The 20,676-nt window shown below is 50.7% G+C and overlaps 1 protein-coding gene across 4 annotated transcripts in view; it reads right to left on the reverse strand.

Annotated features, from left to right (window-relative positions):
• Positions 1–77: 77 nt before the first annotated feature.
• Positions 78–20,676, reverse strand: part of nin (ninein (GSK3B interacting protein)) — a 34,508-nt gene continuing 13,909 nt past the window's right edge. The window contains exons 8-28 of one of the 4 annotated variants that reach the window (XM_056590784.1): positions 20,133–20,300; positions 19,490–19,626; positions 18,889–19,029; positions 18,428–18,602; positions 18,200–18,310; positions 17,494–17,583; positions 16,650–16,794; positions 15,903–16,024; positions 14,404–15,494; positions 10,462–10,560; positions 10,287–10,356; positions 9,670–9,849; positions 8,801–8,917; positions 7,815–7,928; positions 7,198–7,344; positions 6,355–6,528; positions 5,733–5,858; positions 5,022–5,126; positions 4,465–4,557; positions 2,116–2,229; positions 78–1,647 (exon numbers count right to left, since the gene is read on the reverse strand). In XM_056590784.1, the coding sequence (XP_056446759.1) occupies positions 1,432–1,647; positions 2,116–2,229; positions 4,465–4,557; positions 5,022–5,126; positions 5,733–5,858; positions 6,355–6,528; positions 7,198–7,344; positions 7,815–7,928; positions 8,801–8,917; positions 9,670–9,849; positions 10,287–10,356; positions 10,462–10,560; positions 14,404–15,494; positions 15,903–16,024; positions 16,650–16,794; positions 17,494–17,583; positions 18,200–18,310; positions 18,428–18,602; positions 18,889–19,029; positions 19,490–19,626; positions 20,133–20,300 (3,735 nt within the window). In that variant the 3' untranslated portion in view covers positions 78–1,431. Of the gene's footprint in view, positions 1,648–2,115; positions 2,230–2,286; positions 3,692–4,464; positions 4,558–5,021; positions 5,127–5,732; positions 5,859–6,354; positions 6,529–7,197; positions 7,345–7,814; positions 7,929–8,800; positions 8,918–9,669; positions 9,850–10,286; positions 10,357–10,461; positions 10,561–14,403; positions 15,495–15,902; positions 16,025–16,649; positions 16,795–17,493; positions 17,584–18,199; positions 18,311–18,427; positions 18,603–18,888; positions 19,030–19,489; positions 19,627–20,132; positions 20,301–20,676 lie in introns of those variants that run through there. The other 3 variants (XM_056590785.1, XM_056590786.1, XM_056590787.1) reach the window with 3 other exon arrangements.

Here is a 20,676-nt window from a genome sequence, read left to right on the forward strand (position 1 = left end):
TTTTTGTTGAGACATAAAGCATTTGGTGTTAGCCAGGGTTAATAAAACTATACACTACTATATGCTGTTAAAGTATATCCGCTGAAGAAATATCCAAAACCATGAATGCAATGTATTAAACAGGACTGCCAAATCAATTTGTTTGACAAAATTATTTATTGCAGAAATACATTTTCTCCCCTGTATTTACCTTTAGTGCATTCTTCATAAATATAGACACTCAGTCCATTATAGTCCTATGTATACAGGCAAAGGCCATATATTCGTGAAAAATAACAGGCCTTCAATGCGGTTTGTATAGGCATAATTACGCCCTGACAAACATTGAAAGTAAATGTCACATAACATTAAGTTATTCCATACAGTCAAAAGATGACAGGAATATTTGGCTTCCATCATATTTTACATGTCAAACTGGTTTTCTTGTCTGTTCTCATATTAGTGTCAATATTATCTCAGGGAAGACAGGCTGACATATTTCAAATGTCTCATCTATCAGGCGGAAAGAACAAAAATACTTAAAAGTATAGGACACATGCTGTAGCACAAATAACACTGTACAGCTTAGAAAGTGCACTTTGGTCAAATAGGAAGCCTATTCTCAGTGAAAATAAATAGTGTTTACACATTCAGAAGAGTTCACGTTTTTAAACATTAAAAACATATGCTGGATTTGGTCCAACCAAGCCATATCTCTTGTTGGCAACCAGCTTGAAGCTATTTGGCCCTGAATGGTGAAGAAATGCAAGGCGTGACCACATGAGAAAACAATTTGTAAAGAAAAGGGAAATGCTACCAAGATTTAAGACCGTGGTTTTCAAACGGTGGGGTCGTGACCCTTGACCCATAGGGCCCTTCCTGTAGAGACTGCATTCCTTTGAAAAACGCTAGACTGCATATGAGAAATGCTAGTTATTTCGCCTTTTAGAGAATCTTTTGCTCATTATTTATACCGCGCCAAACGTGATGGCTTCTGGGTAAACAGTGACCCCAACCGGTGGGCTCCCGCATGACATTCTGGTGGTCCCTGCTTTGGGATGACGTTGGCAGGCGGGCACAAAACCGCGAAAAATGACACGAAAAAGAAGAAGAAAAGTAGACATTAAGATGATGATTAATGTGAGGCAGTTTGTCATCGATAATGTGCTCATGGCTTTGGCAGTTCAAGCAAAGTCAAACAATGTTCTTAAAAGTTAATAAAAAAATGTAAAAAAAAAACAATAATACTGGATATAAAAAAAAAGGTATAGCACTTCATTGGCATTCTCTATTAGTGGTCCAACGGCTGCACACACTTCCACATATTACATGATAGCTTCAGTTAAAGTGCTTAACCCAGGGGTCAGGACCCCAAACGTGTCAGACAACGCACAAGACACTCAAAATGGCCGCCTCAGCACCCCTTCCTGACCGGAAGGAGAGCGGTCGGGTTCAGGAGCACTTGGAGTGGTAGCTGGCCGGGGACGGCTGGGCGGGGCCTAGGTCCCGCATGATCTTGCCCAGGCTGGAGATCTTCTGCTCCAGCAGGTAGTTCTTCTTCTCCACCATGTGCTGCTGCTGCTCTGTGTGCTTCAGGGCCTTCAGCAGGTGGCCGTTCTCCACGTACAGGTCCTGGATCAGCACGTCTGCCCGGCCGTTCTTACGGAGCTGGAGGAGACGGGGGGGAGAGGAGAGGAGGGGAGAGGGGAGAGGAGAGAGACAGGGTCCCATTCAGCCAGGTGGTACATGAGGCATTATTATACTCTGGGTTTTAGAGCACTTTTCAAAAGGAAGATACAAAGGGCTTGACATGGGAAAAGATTAATATATAGATTAAAAAAAAACAGCATTGTATATTTATTTACACAATGCGTGTTGCTTAAAAACGGCATTGTATATTTACACAATGTGTGTGGCCTATAAACAGCTTTGTATACTTACACAATGTAGCTTAAAAACAGCATTGTATATCTACACACTATATCTAGATAAAACACAGCATTATATATATAAATACATATGCACACAATATATGGTCAATAAAAAGACTACCAAATACCATCTACACACAAAGCTCATCCATGAACGTGAACCTGGTTTCCGGCTCCAGGTTTTTAGTAAGGTTAGAAGGTTTACCTGATCCTTTAGTTGAGCCACCTTTTCTCTGAGGAGGAGCTTCACGTTGTGCAGAGTCAGCTCAATCTCCCTCATTCGCTCCTCCATTTTCCTCATCTTCCTCTCCCTCTCTTCCTGATATGGGGGGGGGGGGGGAAGGGGGGGTGGGAACTATTATCCAATCATTCGGTTTGAAAGACAGCTTGATTTTGATTGAACATGTTTGGGAATAGATGAGTAATTTCACACTGCAAGGCCAATTGTATTCGAGCTAGATGCTTTATTTGGTTCAGGCATAGAAGTTATTCCAGTACAATTATGATGAGGATACTGCATTCGATAATAAAATAACTTGGTTCAAAAAATAAATACATTAGATAAACAGTATAAAAAGAGAACTACGTTGATTTGGATAGCACTGCAAACAAAATAATTTAATTCATAAATAAATCATAAGTAAAATTAAATATTGAACACTAAAATAAAATAAATAATACATGGAAATGTAGTGCGACAGAACCTTGAGTTATTAAAACACATTAAGTCAAATAATGGAAAACACGCAACACAACACACAGCCTCCATCTTTGAGGAGACGGGTGTGGAGTGTGTTCTCCGACACGTCGACACAAAGAGGAGAGACACTCGCATAAAGTTGTGCTTTAACGGTTTGACATACTCGGTTAAAAACCAACCGACCACTGGATTCAATCGGCAGTGCAGGCTTTAAGGAGCCGTGAAAAACGGCCCTTAAATCTCTTCGACGGAGAGATAAACAAACATTTGTGAACGCTTCGTGAAATACTCCCTTGTATCCCACGCTTAGTAATCCGACAGAAGAAAACCAAACGTGACAGGGATAGACGGACAGAAACAACACAACACTGATTAGACATTATTAGTTGGAAGAAAAGTATCTCACACACATTGTTTAAGGACCAGATCAACAGGTTGGAATTGCTGATTGTTAAGAAGGCGTTTGGAGATAGACGCAAGATAGTTTCCAATGACCTCCAGGCCAAGGTCGTGATAGATTTAGGCTTTAAGAAAGACACCCTGACTTAACCGTTGACATCAACAGTACCAGTGCATAACGGAACATTCCCAGAAGTCATCAGTTAAAAAAGACAAACATTCAAGTATACAAATACTACCAAAAGCAGACACGCAGCATATTCTGGTCAGCATTTTGTTAAGACAGGTCTCCCGGACGAACTTTGACCTTTGATTCACTGCGTTGTTTAAAATCCTTCCTTTGGAAAAACACAACATTTCTCTGCGTTTGTCTGCCACCTAGCAGCAGTGAAATACAACTACACATTCGTGCCATTGACAAGGCGGGGTTTCTCGGTAGACTTCCGAACCGGCAAACCATGTGACAGGAAGTGTAAAAAAAGAGCCCTAGCTAGCCAACGTTGGCCTCCATCAGGCGGGGGCAGGGGGAGATGCGGCCAGTCTTGCGAGTGAGAGGTTAGCGTTAGCAGGGGTTAGCATGGCGGTAGCGTGGCGTTAGCACTGGGGCAATGCGCTGGTGTCACAGTCCACCAATCCGCCGGTAGCTGTCGGTGTGAGCGGCCCGCTGCTCCACCAAGACCCCCTGAAGAGAGAAGGTAGGTTCACTACACCGAGAGTCTCCAGCCCTCCCCCACCGGCCACAGAAAACAGAAACAATGTCCACCCGAACGGTCCGCGAACAGACCGCTGCCATGCTACGGTAAACCGCGGTACGTCCGGACCACTGATGCTAATGCAGACATGACAACAACGGCTAGAGTAAAGACACCACAGTGAACCAGGAGTGGGTGCTGCTAGCCACCGGTGAGCTAACGCTAATGAGCTAATGCTAATGAGCTTATGCTAATGAGCTGGGACAGATGGGGGTGGTGCTACAGGTGGCATGAAGGGGGGTGAGACACGCAACTACCCCGGGAAGAAGGAAATGAAATGAGAAGCCGCTCTCCATTCGCCGACTCGTGAAAGAGCGGGAAAATCAGGCCACACCCCCGCTCCCACATGGAGCCAAAACAAAACTTTGTGGAACAAGCCCCACACACACACACACACACACACACACACACACACACACACACACACACACACACACACACACACACACACACACACACACACACACACACACACACACACACACACACACACACACACACACACACACACACACACCTGTGATGCCAAAGAGGTGGTATGAGGAGTAGGATGGGAATGTGAGGCAAACCTCCGCAAGACCCGAGGTTGAGAGATGACCGACGGGAAAATGAGAAAGGTGCTCGGTATGGTGCAGAAATGTAGTCGCACGACTAGTGCGCGTGGTTTGAGCTAACAGGAAGACAGGGTAGCGTCCGGGGGTACCTGCATGTGGTCGGGGTCCTCCCCCCGGGGGGGTCCTCTCTGAGCCCGGTGAGGAGACCCGGGCAGCAGACCCACCAGCTGGGCCTGGAAGGCCTGGGGACAGGAGGAGGATAGCAGGGGGGTGGATCAGCACCCCAGTACTCACACACATGGGGATCTAGCCTTAACCGGCCAGCACCTTAACACCGATTTAAAATGTTTTGCATGTATGCATGCATATATATTATAAATTTGCACCCATTTTAATTTTAATTTTTTTCAGTTATGTTTTTGTGTTATTGTCGTTAAGGATAGGCTCCACTTTCCTTCCACTGTGCAGTTGATTAAATACCAACACCAAAGCTTCCAAAGATAAACTTTTGGTGTCCACGTTTACACATTCTCTTGAGTTAAATATTGATATGGGGACACTAGCCGCAGTATAAATCGGTATTCGACTTAAAGAAAACCAGGGCTGTGGCCAGTCCCTAATGGTGAGCGGGTCAGTGGTGGGTGGTGAACCCAGGACAGGGAGCCACATCCCTGTCCTGGGTGGATCACGGGTACCGGGTACGTACCTCTATCAGCTGGGTGGACAGACGGGCCGTCTGGGCCTTCAGAACCTCGTTCTCTTGGCGGAGACTCTCCAGCTCTCCGTAAGACTCTCCTTCTCCTCCACAGCTCTGAGAACATCACCAACCGTCCCTCAGATGACTTCACATGACGGCAGTAATACACACCCTATACGATAGTACCGGTGGCCAGTGTGGAACAGTGTGAACTCAACTTTGAACTTGCACAACACTGCCGGTATCATGGATTGAAACAACCATTCAATTGATTTAAACATCAATTGACCACAGCAAAACATTCATGTATGTAAATGTACATACCCACTGCACAATAGTACAACTGTAATGGATTGAAACCAACATTTGAGGAATAACTCAATAGATGTTCCACACGAGGAAATCAACAGACAAAAGGCGAAACTATCCTCACTGTGTGGGCGTGTCTTGTGGGTGGGCGTGTCTTGTGTGTGGGCGTGTCTGTGTGTATGGGCGCGTCTATGGGCGTGTCTGTCTGTGTGGGTGTGTCTATGGGCGTGTCTGTGTGTGTGGGAGCGTCTATGGGCGTTTCTGTGTGTGGGCTTGTCTTGAGTGTGGGCATGTCTGTGTGGATGTGGGCGTGTCTATGGGCGTGTTTAGTCTATGGGCGTGTCTGTGTGTGGGCGTGTCTATGGGCGTGTCGGTGTGTGGGCATGTCTTGTCTGTAGTGGAGGTGTTCACCTCGCTCAGGTTCTTCTTCCCCTCCAGCTGCCTCTTCAGGGAGGAGTTATCCTGCTCCAGGACCGTGACCAGACCCCCTTGGTTCTTCTGCTTCAGGGACACCATGGAGCTCTCCAGCTGGCGTACCTGACAGGAGCCACAGGGAGGGGCTTAGGACCAGACCTCTGATGTTTTTATACCAAGTGGCTCTTCGTACAGTAAAGAGCCCATTGGCCCCCTCTTTTGAGTTGGACAGCATAAGAAGCGTCTGTCGATAAAGTTATATTATCTGTGTACCAGGTTTACTCTAAGATGCTCTGGATAAAGGCTTCTGCTAAATGAATGAATGAATGAATGAAGGTCTGCATGAGGATCTCTCGTCGTCTCTGAGGTGCCCAAGGTCTAAAGAAATGAATGACTGCATGGATGAATGAATGTGCGAATGAATGAATGAATCTCTGCATGAGGAGGTCACCTTGTCTCTCAGGTGCCCCAGGTCTAAATGAATGAATGAATGTGTGAATGAATGAGTGAATGGCTGCCTGAGGAGCTCACCTCGTCTCTGAGGAGCCCCAGGTCTAAATGAATGAATGAATGAATGCGTGAATGAATGAATGAATGAATGCCTGCTTGAGGAGCTCACCTTGTCTCTGAGGTGCCCCAGGTCGCCCCTGCAGTGGAGCAGCTCCACCTGCAGCCTCTGGTTCTCCTGCCTCAACAGCTGCTCCTCCTGCTCCTGGAGCCGGCTCAGCTCCTCGCGGTGCAGCTTCTGGTGCTCCTGGAACCCTCCAGTGTAGGCCAGCTCCAGGATCTGGACCTGGACCCAGGGAGGGGAGAGGTCAGGATCTATGGAGGATCTATGGAGGATCTATGGAGGATCTATTGCCTCAGTCCAGTGAGCTTCAGTCCCAGAAACTCAATCTCTTGGTGGTGGTGGAACGAGCTCCCATCCAATATCACGACAGCAGAGTCGCTCACCAGCTTCCACAGAGGACCCAAGAGCCACTTGTTCAGAGTTTACCTCGACTCTTCAATGCCTCCCCTGTTACCTCACTCTTACCCACTTATTGTACGTTTTACATCCTGGCACTTAAAAATAGTACATAGCATTGTGTAGCATCTTATGCTAGCTATCTTTGTTGTAGACGGGGAATCGGTTAACCTAGCAATTATTAGTGCTTCGCACCTGGTTCTATGAACTTCCTTACTGTACGGACAGCGATATATATATATTGTTTCTCTTTCTTCTGAAAAATGCACTTATTGTAAATGTAAATCTGTGATTGACCTTTAAATGTGTGATGAACATTGGATCAACACTAACATTGTGTGATGCTAACTGTTCATTTTAAAATATTTAATCACAAACAGTTTCACCTTAGAATCCACCGGCCTCTGGGCGACGTTGTGGTGATGAAACCCTGTTTAAAACCAACATTTATTCCACCTTGTGTCTCGGCTTCAGGGGCCCTGGTGGGTCACGGACCTTGTTGTGGGCGTTCTGCAGCTGCTTGTGCAGGGAGACCACCTCCTGCCGGAGGGCGTCCTCCTCCTGCTGGGTGAAGCGCAGGTCGGCCTTCAGACGGGAGGCCTGGAGGGTGGAGGTCTGGACCGCTCCGTCCAGCGTCTCCACCTGACACACACACACACACACACACACACACACACACACACACACACACACACACACACACACACACACACACACACACACACACACACACACACACACACACACACACACACACACACACACACACACACGTTGAGAGGAGGACCAGGAGAAGAGATGTGACAAAGTGTACGAGTTCCTCTGAATAAATCAGCCTTTAAAAAAATACAATTAATTATATTCTTGGTCAACCTAAAAATAGAAAAAAGTTTTATACTTGACCGAGAAGACTCAATCCCAAGGAGATAAAATAAAAGCTGAGAAGTTCAACTTAAAACAACACGATTCAGGCGCTGCAGGATAGCGTAGCGTCTACGGTACTCAACCCCCCGCCGACAGGGCCGTGAGTTCGATCCCCAAACGTCCACAGCTCCTTACGTCGGATATAAGCATCTCAACTTAAGGAAGGCTGAATGAGCTCAGGGTCGTACCTTCTCCTGAGCTCTGGCCAGCTGGCTACGCAGCGCCTGGGTCTCTTTGTCCAGAGACCTGCGCTCCTTCAGCAACTGGCTGAGCTGCTCCTCCATCACATCCGCCCTGGTCCCCTGAAACAGAAGAAACACGACCAGGGGGTTAGCAACTCACTGCACACCGGCCCAAATATTAAACCTAAGCCCTACATGATTGCAGAACATTAATAGAGTTACATATGTTTTATCATATAGTATTGTGCACAGCCATGCCCTTAATTCAGGGGTCCTTGTGCCAGGGGCTTGGAGCTAATTTGGCGGGAACTATCAGATAGGAAGTGACCACCTCCACCACCACCCCGGCCGGACGCCTACCGTATTCTATAAGTCGCGGTTTTTTTGTAGTTTGGCTTGCCCTGCGACTTATATTTCGAAGCGTCTTATATGCCGAAATTGTGCGTACATAATCTTCGGCCGCAAGATGGCACCGTCATTCATTAGGCCTACAACTGAACGCTGCAAGCCTACTGCACCACTGAATAAATTATATTCTCGTCGTCATCGTCCTCAATGTCCTCCGGTTCAACCAAAGCTACCCCAGCCTTAGCTGCAATGTTGTGCAACATAGCTGTCACACATATCACAGCGCATGACTTGGCCGGCGAAAACTGGAGCCCTCCGCTGGACTTGTGAAGGCATATAAAGCGCAACTTCCACCTCCCGATCGTGCGCTCAGGTTTAGGACCGCGGCGCATACGCGTCCGGTGGAATCCCGGTGTCACTGAATTCGGTATACTCTCAGAACTACGAGTGGGACCGACACACCTATATTGCTATTGCAATTTTATTCAGTCTCTCCAGACTAAACGTTCTTGTTTAAATGTTTAAAAATAAATGCGACTTATACACCGATGCGACGTATATATGTTTTTTTCCTCGTCATGGAGCATTTTTTGACTGATGCGACTAATACTCGGGAGCGACGTATAGTCCGGAAAATACGGTACCTTCTCTCCGAGGGCAGAGAGCTGCTCCTCCAGCTCTCCGTTCCTCTCCTCAAGCCGGCCGGCTTCCTCCAGAGACTTGGTCAACTCTGCCTCCAAGGCAGCCACACAAGCTGCCATCTACCACAACACAACCGGCTAGTTAACCATCTACCCCAACACAACCGGCTAGTAAACCATCTACCCCAACACAACCGGCTAGTTAACCATCTACCCCAACACAACCGGCTAGTTAACCATCTACCCCAACACAACCGGCTAGTTAACCATCTACCCCAACCGGCTAGTTAACCATCTACCCCAACACAACCGGCTAGTTAACCATCTACCCCAACACAACCGGCTAGTTAACCATCTACCACAACACAACCAGCTAGTTAACCATCTACCCCAACCGCCTAGTTAACAATCTACCCCAACACAACCGGCTAGTAAACCATCTACCCCAACCGACTAGTTAACCATCTACCCCAACACAACCGGCTAGTAAACCATCTACCCCAACACAACCGGCTAGTTAACCATCTACCCCAACCGACTAGTTAACCATCTACCCCAACCGACTAGTTAACCATCTACCCCAACACAACCGGCTAGTTAACCATCTTCCTCAACCGGCTAGTAAACCATCTACCCCAACACAACCGGCTAGTTAGCCATCTACCCCAACACAACCGGCTAGTTAGCCATCTACCCAAACCGGCTAGTTAACCATTTACCCCACGGAACCTGCTAGTTAACCATCTACCCCACGGAACCTGCTAGTTAACCATCTACCCCAACCGGCTAGTTAACCATTTACTCCAACACAACCGGCTAGTTAACCATCTAGCACCACGCCAAACCGCCACCTTGATGCCCGAGAGCCTCACCTCCTTGGCGGGCGCGGCCTCTCTCCTCTCGTTCTCCTGGATGAGCTCAGCGAGCTGCTGGCTGATCTCCTCCACGTCCGCAGAGTTCTGGACGTTCTCCTGGGACAGCAGGACGTTCTCCTGGGACAGCAGGACGTTGTCCTCCTGCAGATGGTCGCCGCGGGAACGCAGGTCTGAGATCTGAGGAGGGAGCGGGGCCATCCCACAGGGGGGGGTTTAGAGTGCTTCAATGTGTGCACGTCAACTACTGGACACGTGTCGGACACGCGCAGAGTCACGAGAGACTTCAGAATTTTTATATTTCTAAGTGTTTATTTTTGGTATTCTTATTCAAGGTCAAGTCAAAGTAAAAGTCAGCTTTATTGTCAATTGCAACTAATGTACCAGAGAAATAGAAGAACGGAAATTTCATTCCTCTCTGACCCACTGTGCATTATGTATAAAGGATCAAATACAATTTGGTAAATTCAATAAAATAAGATAAGTAATATTTACAATAAATTCTCAATAGTGCAAATGGCCTTGAGTGCAAGGTAGGCAAATGTGTTTCATTATTTTTCCTATTTAGACTAGAAAGCCAGGCAGTGGCTAGAATAATAATTTGTTGACATGCATACCTGTTTCTGAAATTCCTCCGCCATATTCTCAGCTTCAGTCTTCTCTTTCTGGAAGTCTTCCAGCTGTTGCCTGAAAAACAGATGAAAGAAAAAAGGTAGATATCAGCCAAATGAACTCTGCAGCAAACATGACATTAAACTGATTTATGCCAGGACAACATCGCCATGTTCTCACCGAAGGTCTACGTTGGCCCCTTTCAGGTCCTCGTCCTTCAGCACTGTGATCTTCTGACTGAGGTTTACGTTTTCTTCCTCGAGTCGACCGACTTCAGATCTGTTCGGGTCGGAGACAAAATGGCCGTCAGATCATTGAAGACTCAACACAAAATGGGATGTAAAAAAAAAAACACAAAAATGGATTTATATATTTCATAACACAGCAAACACAGTTTTATAGAGAAGGAAGACTTAATCCACAAACCAACCAAAATGACTAGTAGCCATGTGTACGACTGACGTAAAGGGGTTAACTACTCACGACCTCTCGTGGTTAACTACCTATTCACCGCACAACACAGGATCCATCACAGGGGGAATGAGGGTCCAACACAACACAGCCACCGCTGGGGCACCGTACCCGGGGTAGAGGAGGAGCTGGAGGTAGGCTACGGAACATCACACCCAGAGGAAGGAGGTCACAACGCTGGGTGGGTGGGGGGGGGGGGGGACGAGGCGGGGTGCTGGGGGTTCTATCCTGGTCCTCCTGTTACCTGTGGACCTGCATCCACTCGCTGAGCGTCCACGCCTCCCCCTGCAGGCTGGCGAGGGCCCCGCGGAGGTCCGCGTTCTGCACCTCCAGCTCCTCGCAGCACACCTCCAGGCGGGTGGCGTCAGCCTGGCTCCGGGCCTCGAGACGGCCGCCCCTCCCCTGGGACGTGGTCTCCCAGGTACCGGCCGTCTCCGGGAGACCTCCGACCCCCTCCAGGAGACCTCCGTCCCCCTGCAGCTCCAGCTCCCGCACCAGCTCCGAGAGCTGGAGGTTGTCCCGCCTCATGGTGGAGAGCTCCTCCGCCAGGCCCCGGTGCTGGCCCTGGGGACCGCCGGCCGCACGCAGACGGCCCTCCAGGCTGGACAGCCGTCGCTTCAGCTCCCCGTTCTCTCCCTTCAGCAGCGTGTTCTGGCGGCGCCCGTCGTGGTATCGGACCCGGAGATCGGCCGTCTCCGAGATCTCCGTCTCCAGCTCCTCGGCCCGCTTCGTTAGACGGAACAGCTTCAGCCTCAGGGTCAGGTTCTCCTCCAACGCCCGGCTGCCCGCTCTGATCTTTTGCCGGTTGTACGTCAGAATGCTCTCCAACGTCACGGTCTTCTGGTGGAGCAGCGACACCTTCTGGTGTAGCAGAGTGTTTTCCTCCATGGCGTCGCTGTACAGCACCTGGAGTTTGTTCACGGGGTGAACATCCTCACGGCGTTCCGGGTCATCCTGCTGATCCACCACCAGAGAGCCCGAGAACCCACACTCTTGGGAAACCGATTGGATTCGTTTCCCACACTTGCGAGAGTCGACCGGGGAACGACCGACCGATCCGTCCCGTGAAGTCGGCCCGCCGCAGGAGTCAGCAGCTCTCCGCGCGGCGACGAGGTCCACCGCGACCGCGTGACACGGCCTCTGGTCGAGGGGATGGGGGGAGAGCTCCTCCACCACTCCATCTTCAGGGCTATTCTCTGGATCCCATGACTGGACCGCCACAAACAACCCAGGATCCCTGTCCTCTTCGAGGCCCGCAGCCTCGGGCGACATGGCCGCTTCGTCTCCGGCGATCTGCTCCTCTTCATTGCACGCTACATCGGGTGATTGGGCTGCTTCACCTCCGGAAAGCTGCGCAGTCTCCTCTTCACAGCCCGCAGCCTCAGGCGCCGTGGCGGCCTCGTCTACAGAGATCTGCGCCATCTCCTCTTCATGGCTCGCCTCATCGGGTGATGGGGCAGCTTCACCTCCAGAGTTTTGCTCCTCTTCATGGCCTAGCATATCAGGTGATCGGGCAGCTTCACCTCCAGAGTTTTGCTCCTCTTCATGGCCCACCACATCAGGTGATGGGGCTGCTTCACCTTCAGAGATCTGCTCCATCTCCTCTTCAACATCCACACTCTGGGTTCCCGGGGCAACTCTGGGATCGTCCGTGTTGTGTTTGGAGAGAGAACCGCCATGAGGAGAACCTTCAGTACCAAATGTCTCCGGAGACTCTTCCTCTTCGATTTCCTCTTGGACTTCTGAACTTTGCTCCTGTAGGTCGTCTCCGCTGGTTTTGGGGCCGTCCATGGCAACAGGGGAATCTTGCCGATCATCAACATCAACATCTTCATCATATTCATCAACCACCACACAATCTGGGTCTTCAGGGCATTCTCCTGGTGCCACAGGTTTCTCTGCCCTCATCTCTAGATGGTTTTCGTGGTGTTCTTCCAGAAGTAGTGCTGTGGTTTCAAGTTGACCTGTTGATTCCAGATTTTGGGCTTCCACATCTTCGTTGGGAACGTTACTGCATTCGATGGAAGCAGTCACGCTCATATCCGCTGTGTTTGGCTCCTCATCCACCAGGGGTTCAGATTCACCACCGAGTGCACAAGAGTCCCCTGGAATAATACCGATGACGTCATCATCAGGATTATCCTCATCCGTGTTACCCGTCGTATTTGATTGTGGCTCCTGGACTTCGAAAGACAAATATATTACATCAGGATTAACCGGTTCGGTTACTAGCATATTACCAGGGTCTGTCGTTTCCTCTTGGCCAGACTTGGTTACTACTGAAAGAACATCGAGTTCCTTTCCCATTTCCCTAATTCGGATCTTGAGCTGATCCCTTTCTAAGACGAGTTCCATCCTCTCGTTGTCCAGGGACTCCAGGCAGCATAGATTATCTTTAAGATCAACTTCAAGAAGGGCTACGCTCTGTATTAGCTCCAGCCTCTCAAACTCAAAGCCCTCCATGTCCTGTTGGAGCGTCGACTCCAGATCTTCAATCTTGTTCTGCAGAGCGTCAAACTGCTCCATCTTCTCCCGGCTCCGTTCCTCCGACAGGGAAAGCTCCGCTCTGTATTTCCCCTGGACTTGGGCCAGCCTGCTCTGGAGCTCGGCCCGCTCCTCCACAAACTCTGCCCTCTCCTGCTTGAAGTCCTTCACCGCCTGACCCAGCAGAACCTCCAGCTCCTGCGCCGTCCTCTCCGACGCGGCCAGAAGGTCCTCCCTGAAGGCCTGGCTCTCCTGGAGCCTCCTGTGGAGCTCGATCAGCTGCCGGCTGAGGTCCCTCTCCTTGGTCTGGGACGACCCGGCCAGTTCGTCCAGCTGCCTCTCTAGCTCCCGCTTCTCCCCCCGCGCCGCCTCCACCTCTTCCCGGCGGGCGTTCTCCAGTTCCTCGCGGTCGGCGGCCCGCTCCCGGTGGAGGCAGAGCCTCTCCTGCTCCAGGGCCTCTCGCATCAGCCTCCTCTGCTCCTGGCTCTCCACCAGGGCGGCCTCCATCTCGGCGCGCCACGCGAGGGCCCGCTCGGCGTGGCTCGCCGAGAGGGCCCCCAGCTGGGCTTGGTAGTGCTGCTCCAGCCTCGACACGTCCGCCTGGAAGCGTTCCTCCACAGTGTCCTGGTCCCCTGAGAAGCGGCCCTCCAGCTCCTGGAGCCTCTGGGAGAAGTGGAGCTCAACGGCTGTCCTGCGCGTGGTGAATCAGGGAGGGTTACGGCGTTCAGCGGTCCGGAACACTCAAACCGTTTCTCTCTCTCTCTCTCGCTCTCTCTCGTTCTCTTAATTCTCTGCATGGTTCAAAACGCATTTGCATTCAAAAGCGCAGTCCTTTGCTCGTCTATTGTGCCTGTCACTCACAAAGTGGGAACGCAAGGTTTAAAGGAGCAAAGAAAAGTCGTACCCGTGGGTGAAATCGGCTCATAGGGCCGACCGCTGTTTTTGAACCAACAATCATTTAGTTTCCCGTGTTCATTTATCTAGTGTTTTACTTTGAGATATAAAGCACTTTGAGGACAAATACAAACATAGAAATACTCCAACAATCTCTCCGGGCATGTTCTGATTATTTAGCAGAAGTAGAACCGTCCAACAGATCGGTCGCATCCAAATGACAATACTTTATGATAGAACATTATTAACGTTAATAATTGTTCAGATGCTCACCTCTCCTGGACGACCTCCTCCCGCAGCCGGTCCAAAGCGCTGCCCAGCTCCTCGCGCTCCTCCCCGTGGCGAGCGCTCAGCTCCTTCAGCGCCTCCCTGTGCCGCTCCTCCAGCCGAGAGGTCTCCTCCGTCAGCATCCTCTCGAAGCGCCTCTCCTCCTCCTCCTTCCCCTCCTCCGCCTTCTCCCTCTCCTCCTTCAGCCTCTCCTGCAGCATCCCCTCGTAGTCCTCCTCCAGCTGCAGCTTCTCCTCCCCCCACGCCTCCCTCATCCTCCTCTCCCTCTGCTCCTGCTGCTCCTGGAGCTTCAGGCGCTCCTTGGCCAACACGGCGAGGAGCGCCTCCTCCTGGGACCTCTGGAGCCGGCCGCGCTCCTCCTCCCAGCCCGCCCTCTGCCGGCTCTCCTTCTCCTCCTGCTCCTTGACCAGCCGCAGCATGCCCGCCTCCAGCACCTCCTGCAGGGTCCGGTCGCTCTGCTCCTCCAGAGCGGCCCGCTCGCCGCGCCACTCCTCGGCGAGCCTCTCCCCCAGCGCCTCCTTCTCCTCCTCGGACCTCAGCCGCGCCTCCTCCAGCCGGGCGCCCAGCTCCACCTCGTGGTCCCGGCGCTGGCGCTCCTCCTCCTCCCGCGCCGTCGCCTCCAGCAGCCGCACCTCCTCCCGCGCTCGCCTCCTCTCCTCCTCCAGCCGCGCCTCCTGCGTCTCCTGGAGGAGCCCCAGCTCCTGGGCGTGGCGTCTCCTCAGCTCCTCCACCTCCTCCTCCTCCGCCCGCCGCGCCTCCTCGAGCGCCGCCGCCAGCTGCTCCTCCAGGTCCGAGGCCTGGGTGTGGGCCTCCAGGAGGCGCTGCCGAAGGGCGGCCACCTCCTCCTCCTGCCGCAGCTCCAGCCTCTCCTTCTCCTCCGCCTGCCTCCTCTCCAGGCCGTCCCGCTCCAGCCCGGCCTGCTCCAGCTGGCCCTGGAAGACCCCGGCCTGGGCCTGGAGGCGGGCCATCTGCTCCCTGAGGGCCTCCACCTCCTCCTGGTGCTGGGAGGTGGTGGAGGCCTGCTGGCCCTGGTGGGCCGTCCGCTCCTCCTCCACCCTCCGGTCCAGCTCCTGGATCTGAGAGCGTCGGAGGAAACCAGACGGATGAGCTCACGCTGAACAGGAGACATCCTGGAGCGTTTGATCACAATCCTAAAGGGAAGCTTGGGAATGCCTCAACCCAAGGCAAGGCCCTTCACATGCACGAGGCGGATCCAAGGGCCTCACATTTTAGACACATTGTCATAAAAAAAAGTCTAATAATAAAATAAAATAAACTAAAAGAAAACAAAGGCAACGATAAAAAAAAAAAAATGCAATGTATTTAGGATTTAGCACAGGAACATCTACGACCTTATTAGTCAATCAATGACGACAAGAACAAGATATTACTTCAAAACAACAGATGAACTCTATGAGACATGCTACATGCCAGGATCGTCTTGGGTTGGGTAGCCTGATCCAACATGGCCACCCCGGGCTCACCTTGCTCTCCAGCTGGGCCTGCAGGTCCTCCACCCGCCGACTGTGCTGCTCCTTCAGCTGCTCCAGCATCAACTCCGCCTCCAGGCTCATGTTGAAGGGCTGGCCCTCCTCCGTGCCCAGCCCTGGGTCAGACACAGGTTCACAACGGTATTTACACTGCTTCACACACGTCTATACTACCATTTTCTTCTTCTGAACCCTTTTGGAACCGGTCGAGCAAGTATTAGAAGGTTTTCTTTTCATTTGTGGTTTTTCATCGTTTGTAAATATAACCTAATTGTAACTCTTCACTCATTTCATCATTATTTTTTATTGTTTATAATAGCTTATCTTATGTTCTTTCTTGTTCTAAATAAAAATATTTTTAAATCAATTCAATCCACGTCTCTAAGCAACATGTCGGGTTAAGGGGTTCTTGCACCAGGCTGCGAACATGAGGGTTTGAACCAAAAACCTTTAACCCCTTCTGTTTGGACTGTCTTAGCAGCTGACAGGAACTCCCTAGCTTCCCTAGACGTGTGATAACCGGTTGGTTTTCATGTCAGTAAATCTGTTAACGTAGACACAAACCAAATGCCTGAATGCCGTGTGCTGGGAAATGAAGAAAAAAAAAAAGACCAGCGGACAGAATACGCCTTTCCTAAATGTTACAATCAGTCCTTTGAACCTGCAAAAAAACCTCCAAAGCATGTGAAAAGCACCACACCGACGACAGGCCGTTAGGCGCGGTGTGTGACTGTGGCGTACCTGGGTCCGACTCCATGCCCGGGCTCTGGGACTCCATCTCCGACTCCATGTGGTCGGCCAGCGGCTGGCTGCAGGCCTGGGACCGCCTGCCCAGGCGCTGCAGGGCCTGCTCCGCCTGCAGCTCATCGATGCGGTCCTGCAGCTCCTGGAGGAACACGCAGCACGCGAGTTACACACACGTTACACTACATACATGTTACACTACACACATGTGACACGCACGTTACACACATGTTACACTGCACAACACGGGACACGCACGTTACACACATGTTACACTGCTCAACACGTGACACGCACGTTACACACATGTAACACTACACACATGTGACACGCACGTTACATTACACACATGACACGTACGTTACACTAGACACATGTGACACGCACGTTACACACATGTTACACTGCACACATGTGACACGCATGTTACACACGTTACGCTACACACATGTTACGCTACACGCATGTGACACACACGTTACCAAGCACATGCATAGAAACAGTCAACATGGGGCGCATTCCAAAAATATATAGAGTATATAGTCTGACAGTCATTAGTGATTAGTGTCAGAATATATATTAACTCCAAAAGCAATAGTCACTGAAAACTCATTTTTGAATAGATTAAATAATAGTGATTAAAAACGAATGTTTAATAGGTTGAATAATACTGAGTAGTGTTTTTAATAGAGAATTATAATTACAATTTGTATATATATTAAATAATAGTGATTCATAGCTAGAATTTGAATACTGATCGATAAATAGATGCAATAATAGTGATTAACAGGTAAAAAACTAAAAACAGGGTTAGGGTTTGATTAGTGATCAGGAGACGTACTCTGCACTGAGCCTCATAGCCGCTACACAGCTGTCTGAATCGCTCCTCCTGCTGCAACAGATCAGCACCACCAGGGTCCAGGTCGCCCATCTGAGGGCAAGCAAACACATGTACTTTACTATGCTGGCATAGGTTTTGTATACACAATACTAGAGTTCGTCCGATACCAGTATCGGAAATGACTTCTGATCGGGTATCGGTGAGTAGGAGAGTCTATGGGCCGACCCGACACCATCACATGACTAGCCCCTTTAATACCGCGGCGGAGGACATCACAAACACGTGTGGTGAAATTATGCTGGGTTCGTTAACGGGTCGGAGGTGGGAAGTCGGAATGGGAAACGCGTCGAGCTACCAAGTCGGAGTGCATGGATGCTTAACGCCAAGAATACAAACGTACGCACAGGTATACATTATACATACATTACACACATGTATTGTACCTTATACATCTGCACAGAACACCTGTCGAATTGTCCTTACTCTCATGTTTCTCGTCTCAGTCTGGGTTTAATAATGTAAGTATCTTAAAAAGGGATTGTACTTTAACAATGAGAATTTAGGGACTGAATTTTTCAGAATATGCATTATTTCCTGTGTTACAGTGACGGTGAGTTCAGGCGTGGCTCGAGAACACGACCCAATAAACACCAGGCAGCAGCAGAACACCAGCGCCGGGTGTGAGGAACCCGCCGTTCCGCGGTACCTTCTCTCGGAGGACGTTCTCCAAGCTGGCCTGGAGCTTGGAGATCTGGACCTGGGCCGTCGCTAGCTGCTCGCTCCCCTCCAGAACCTCCGACTCGAGACGCCGGTTCTCCTACAGGGGAACACGGACAGGAACCACACGCAATGAACAGAGAACCTGGATGAAGGTGGTCTATGTACCCTGATGGACAGGTGGTCTATGCACGGTGATGGAGGTGGTCGTATGTACCTTGATGGAGACGGAGAGGTGGTCCCTCATGAAGGACTCGTCCGCCCTGGTCTTCTCCAGCTCCGCCTCCAGCTCCTCCCTCTGCAGGCTGGCCTGCTGCTGGATCTGGTCCAACTCCGTCAGCAGGACGGACCGCACCGCCCCCAGCTTCTCCTTGTGCTCCTGCTCCAGCTTCCTGTAGGCACAGAACACATTCAACCAATCAGAGACGAGGCTCAGGGCGGGACCATGTGCATTCTGATTGGTTTGTTTGTTAACAACGTCTCAAAGTCTCTTTGTTAACAAGATTCAGGCCCATTATCATAATGCAAGACCTCCTCTCTGAGTCGGAGGTTTAGTGAGGGTGAGGTGGTGTGAGATTGGGTGCTGCTACCTGAGGTTGAGGTGGTGTTACCAGAGGTTGAGGTGGAGGTAATGTACCAGAGGTTGAGGTGGTGTAACCAGAGGTTGAGGTAATGTACCTGAGGTTGAGGTGGTGCGAGTGCTCGATGCTGGCGTGGTTCTCGTCCACCTCAGCAGCCAGCTGGCTCTTCAGCCTCTCGGCCGTCTCCAGGTCCAGCAGGAGCCTCTCCTTCTCTTGGAGCTCCAGGTCCAGGCGCTCCCTGGAAGGGGGGGGGGGCTCGTTAAGGTCCCGGGTTCAATCCCCAAGGTCCTCAGACAACATGATTCCGGTTTCCCCACATTGATTTCTGGTCTTGAGATTCTAATTTTTTAAGGTTTTGGTTTCACCACAAAATAAATTCTAGGAAACTTATTTTATACACAAGCTGGGAATGCCACGGCTCTTGGAGAAGTAGTGGTTAGGGTGTCGGAAAGTTTCTGCGTTCGATACCCCGATGTCGACTGCCTACATCTAGGCATCCTTAAGCGAGATACCACCGCAGCTTTCACCGTATTTACATTGGTACCGTACTCGTGTTCCCCCCCCCCCACCCCCCAAGGTTCCAGGCCTCCTCCAGGCCCCCCCCAAGGTCCCAGGCCTCCCCACGCCCCCCCCCCCAAGGTCCCAGGCCTCCCCCAGCCCCCCCCCCCCCCCCAGGCTGCCCCAGGTTCAGGACTCACAGCAGGTGTCTGATCTCGGCCTTGAAGCTGGCCAGGGCGGCCTGGTGGAGGCCGTTCCTGGTGACCAGCAGCTCCTTCTCCAGGGCAGAGGTCAGCTGGCCCAGGTTCACCCGGCCCTCCAGGCTGAAGTCCAGAGCCTGCTCACAGACGGGGGGGGGGTCACAGCCTCAGCGTTCTGAGGAGAACCCTCATCTTGGTGATCAAAAGTTACCCTTAGCAGATGTCCTTTTTATTTTGCTTTAGCGTTTAGGTTTTACTTGAAGTTAATAGTTCATATTTTATATATTTCGAATTTCCAGTCTTGGATTAACAACGTACATCTTATCTTATACCTAACAATTAACCCCTTATCTTTGTCATAGGCCTTCCATTGTTATGTCTTCTGGCATACAGATACATATAGCAGTGTTCTTGAGACACTATTTAGCTGAAATCATCCAAATGGTTGAGAAACTGTCAACTGACAGAAGATAAACTGTCAAATGACCAACCGTCCAATGACCAACCGTCCAATGACCAACCGTCCAATGACCAACCGTCCAATGACCAACCGTCCAATGACCAACCGTCCGATGACCAACCGTCCCTGACACCAGATCCTCCCCAAACACCAGAACCTAATCCAAAATGGCCGCCTCCGCACCTTGAGGATATCGGGCGTGTTCTCGATGCCCTCGCCCAACCAGGCGTCCAGCAGGTTCTCCACGGGGGCGTGGCCTGTCCCGTCGTCCAGCGCGGAGAAGAGACGCAGGCCGATGGAGCTGGTCATCAACGAGGGCATGGTCATACGCCGGCCCGCCTCGTCAAAGGGCTGGAGGAGGAGGACGAGGAGGAGGAGGAGGAGGAGGAGGAGGAGGAGGAGGAGGAGGAGGAGGAGGAGGAGGAGGACAGTCAGGAGGAGGAGGAGGGTTTTAAACAAGAGAACACCTTATGGAGACTGTTGTTGACCAAAACAATATTATGTAATGCATGACGCCTTTAGAAAATGTACTGGTTGGTCATGGACCTTTCAGAAGGAAATGCCAGGAGAAAAGCCCATTTGTGTTTACCGGTCCTAAAACACCTCATTGAATCTCTATACCCTATGACGTGCTAGGGTTAGTTTGTCCTTGAGGGAGACACTCAATTTTCTAATAAGACTATCTATATATTTACCGTAATCAAATACAGTAAATATATAGAATTCA

This window comes from Gadus chalcogrammus, chromosome 5 (genome assembly GCF_026213295.1).
Source record: "Gadus chalcogrammus isolate NIFS_2021 chromosome 5, NIFS_Gcha_1.0, whole genome shotgun sequence".
In the NCBI taxonomy this organism is placed as follows: domain Eukaryota; kingdom Metazoa; phylum Chordata; class Actinopteri; order Gadiformes; family Gadidae; genus Gadus; species Gadus chalcogrammus.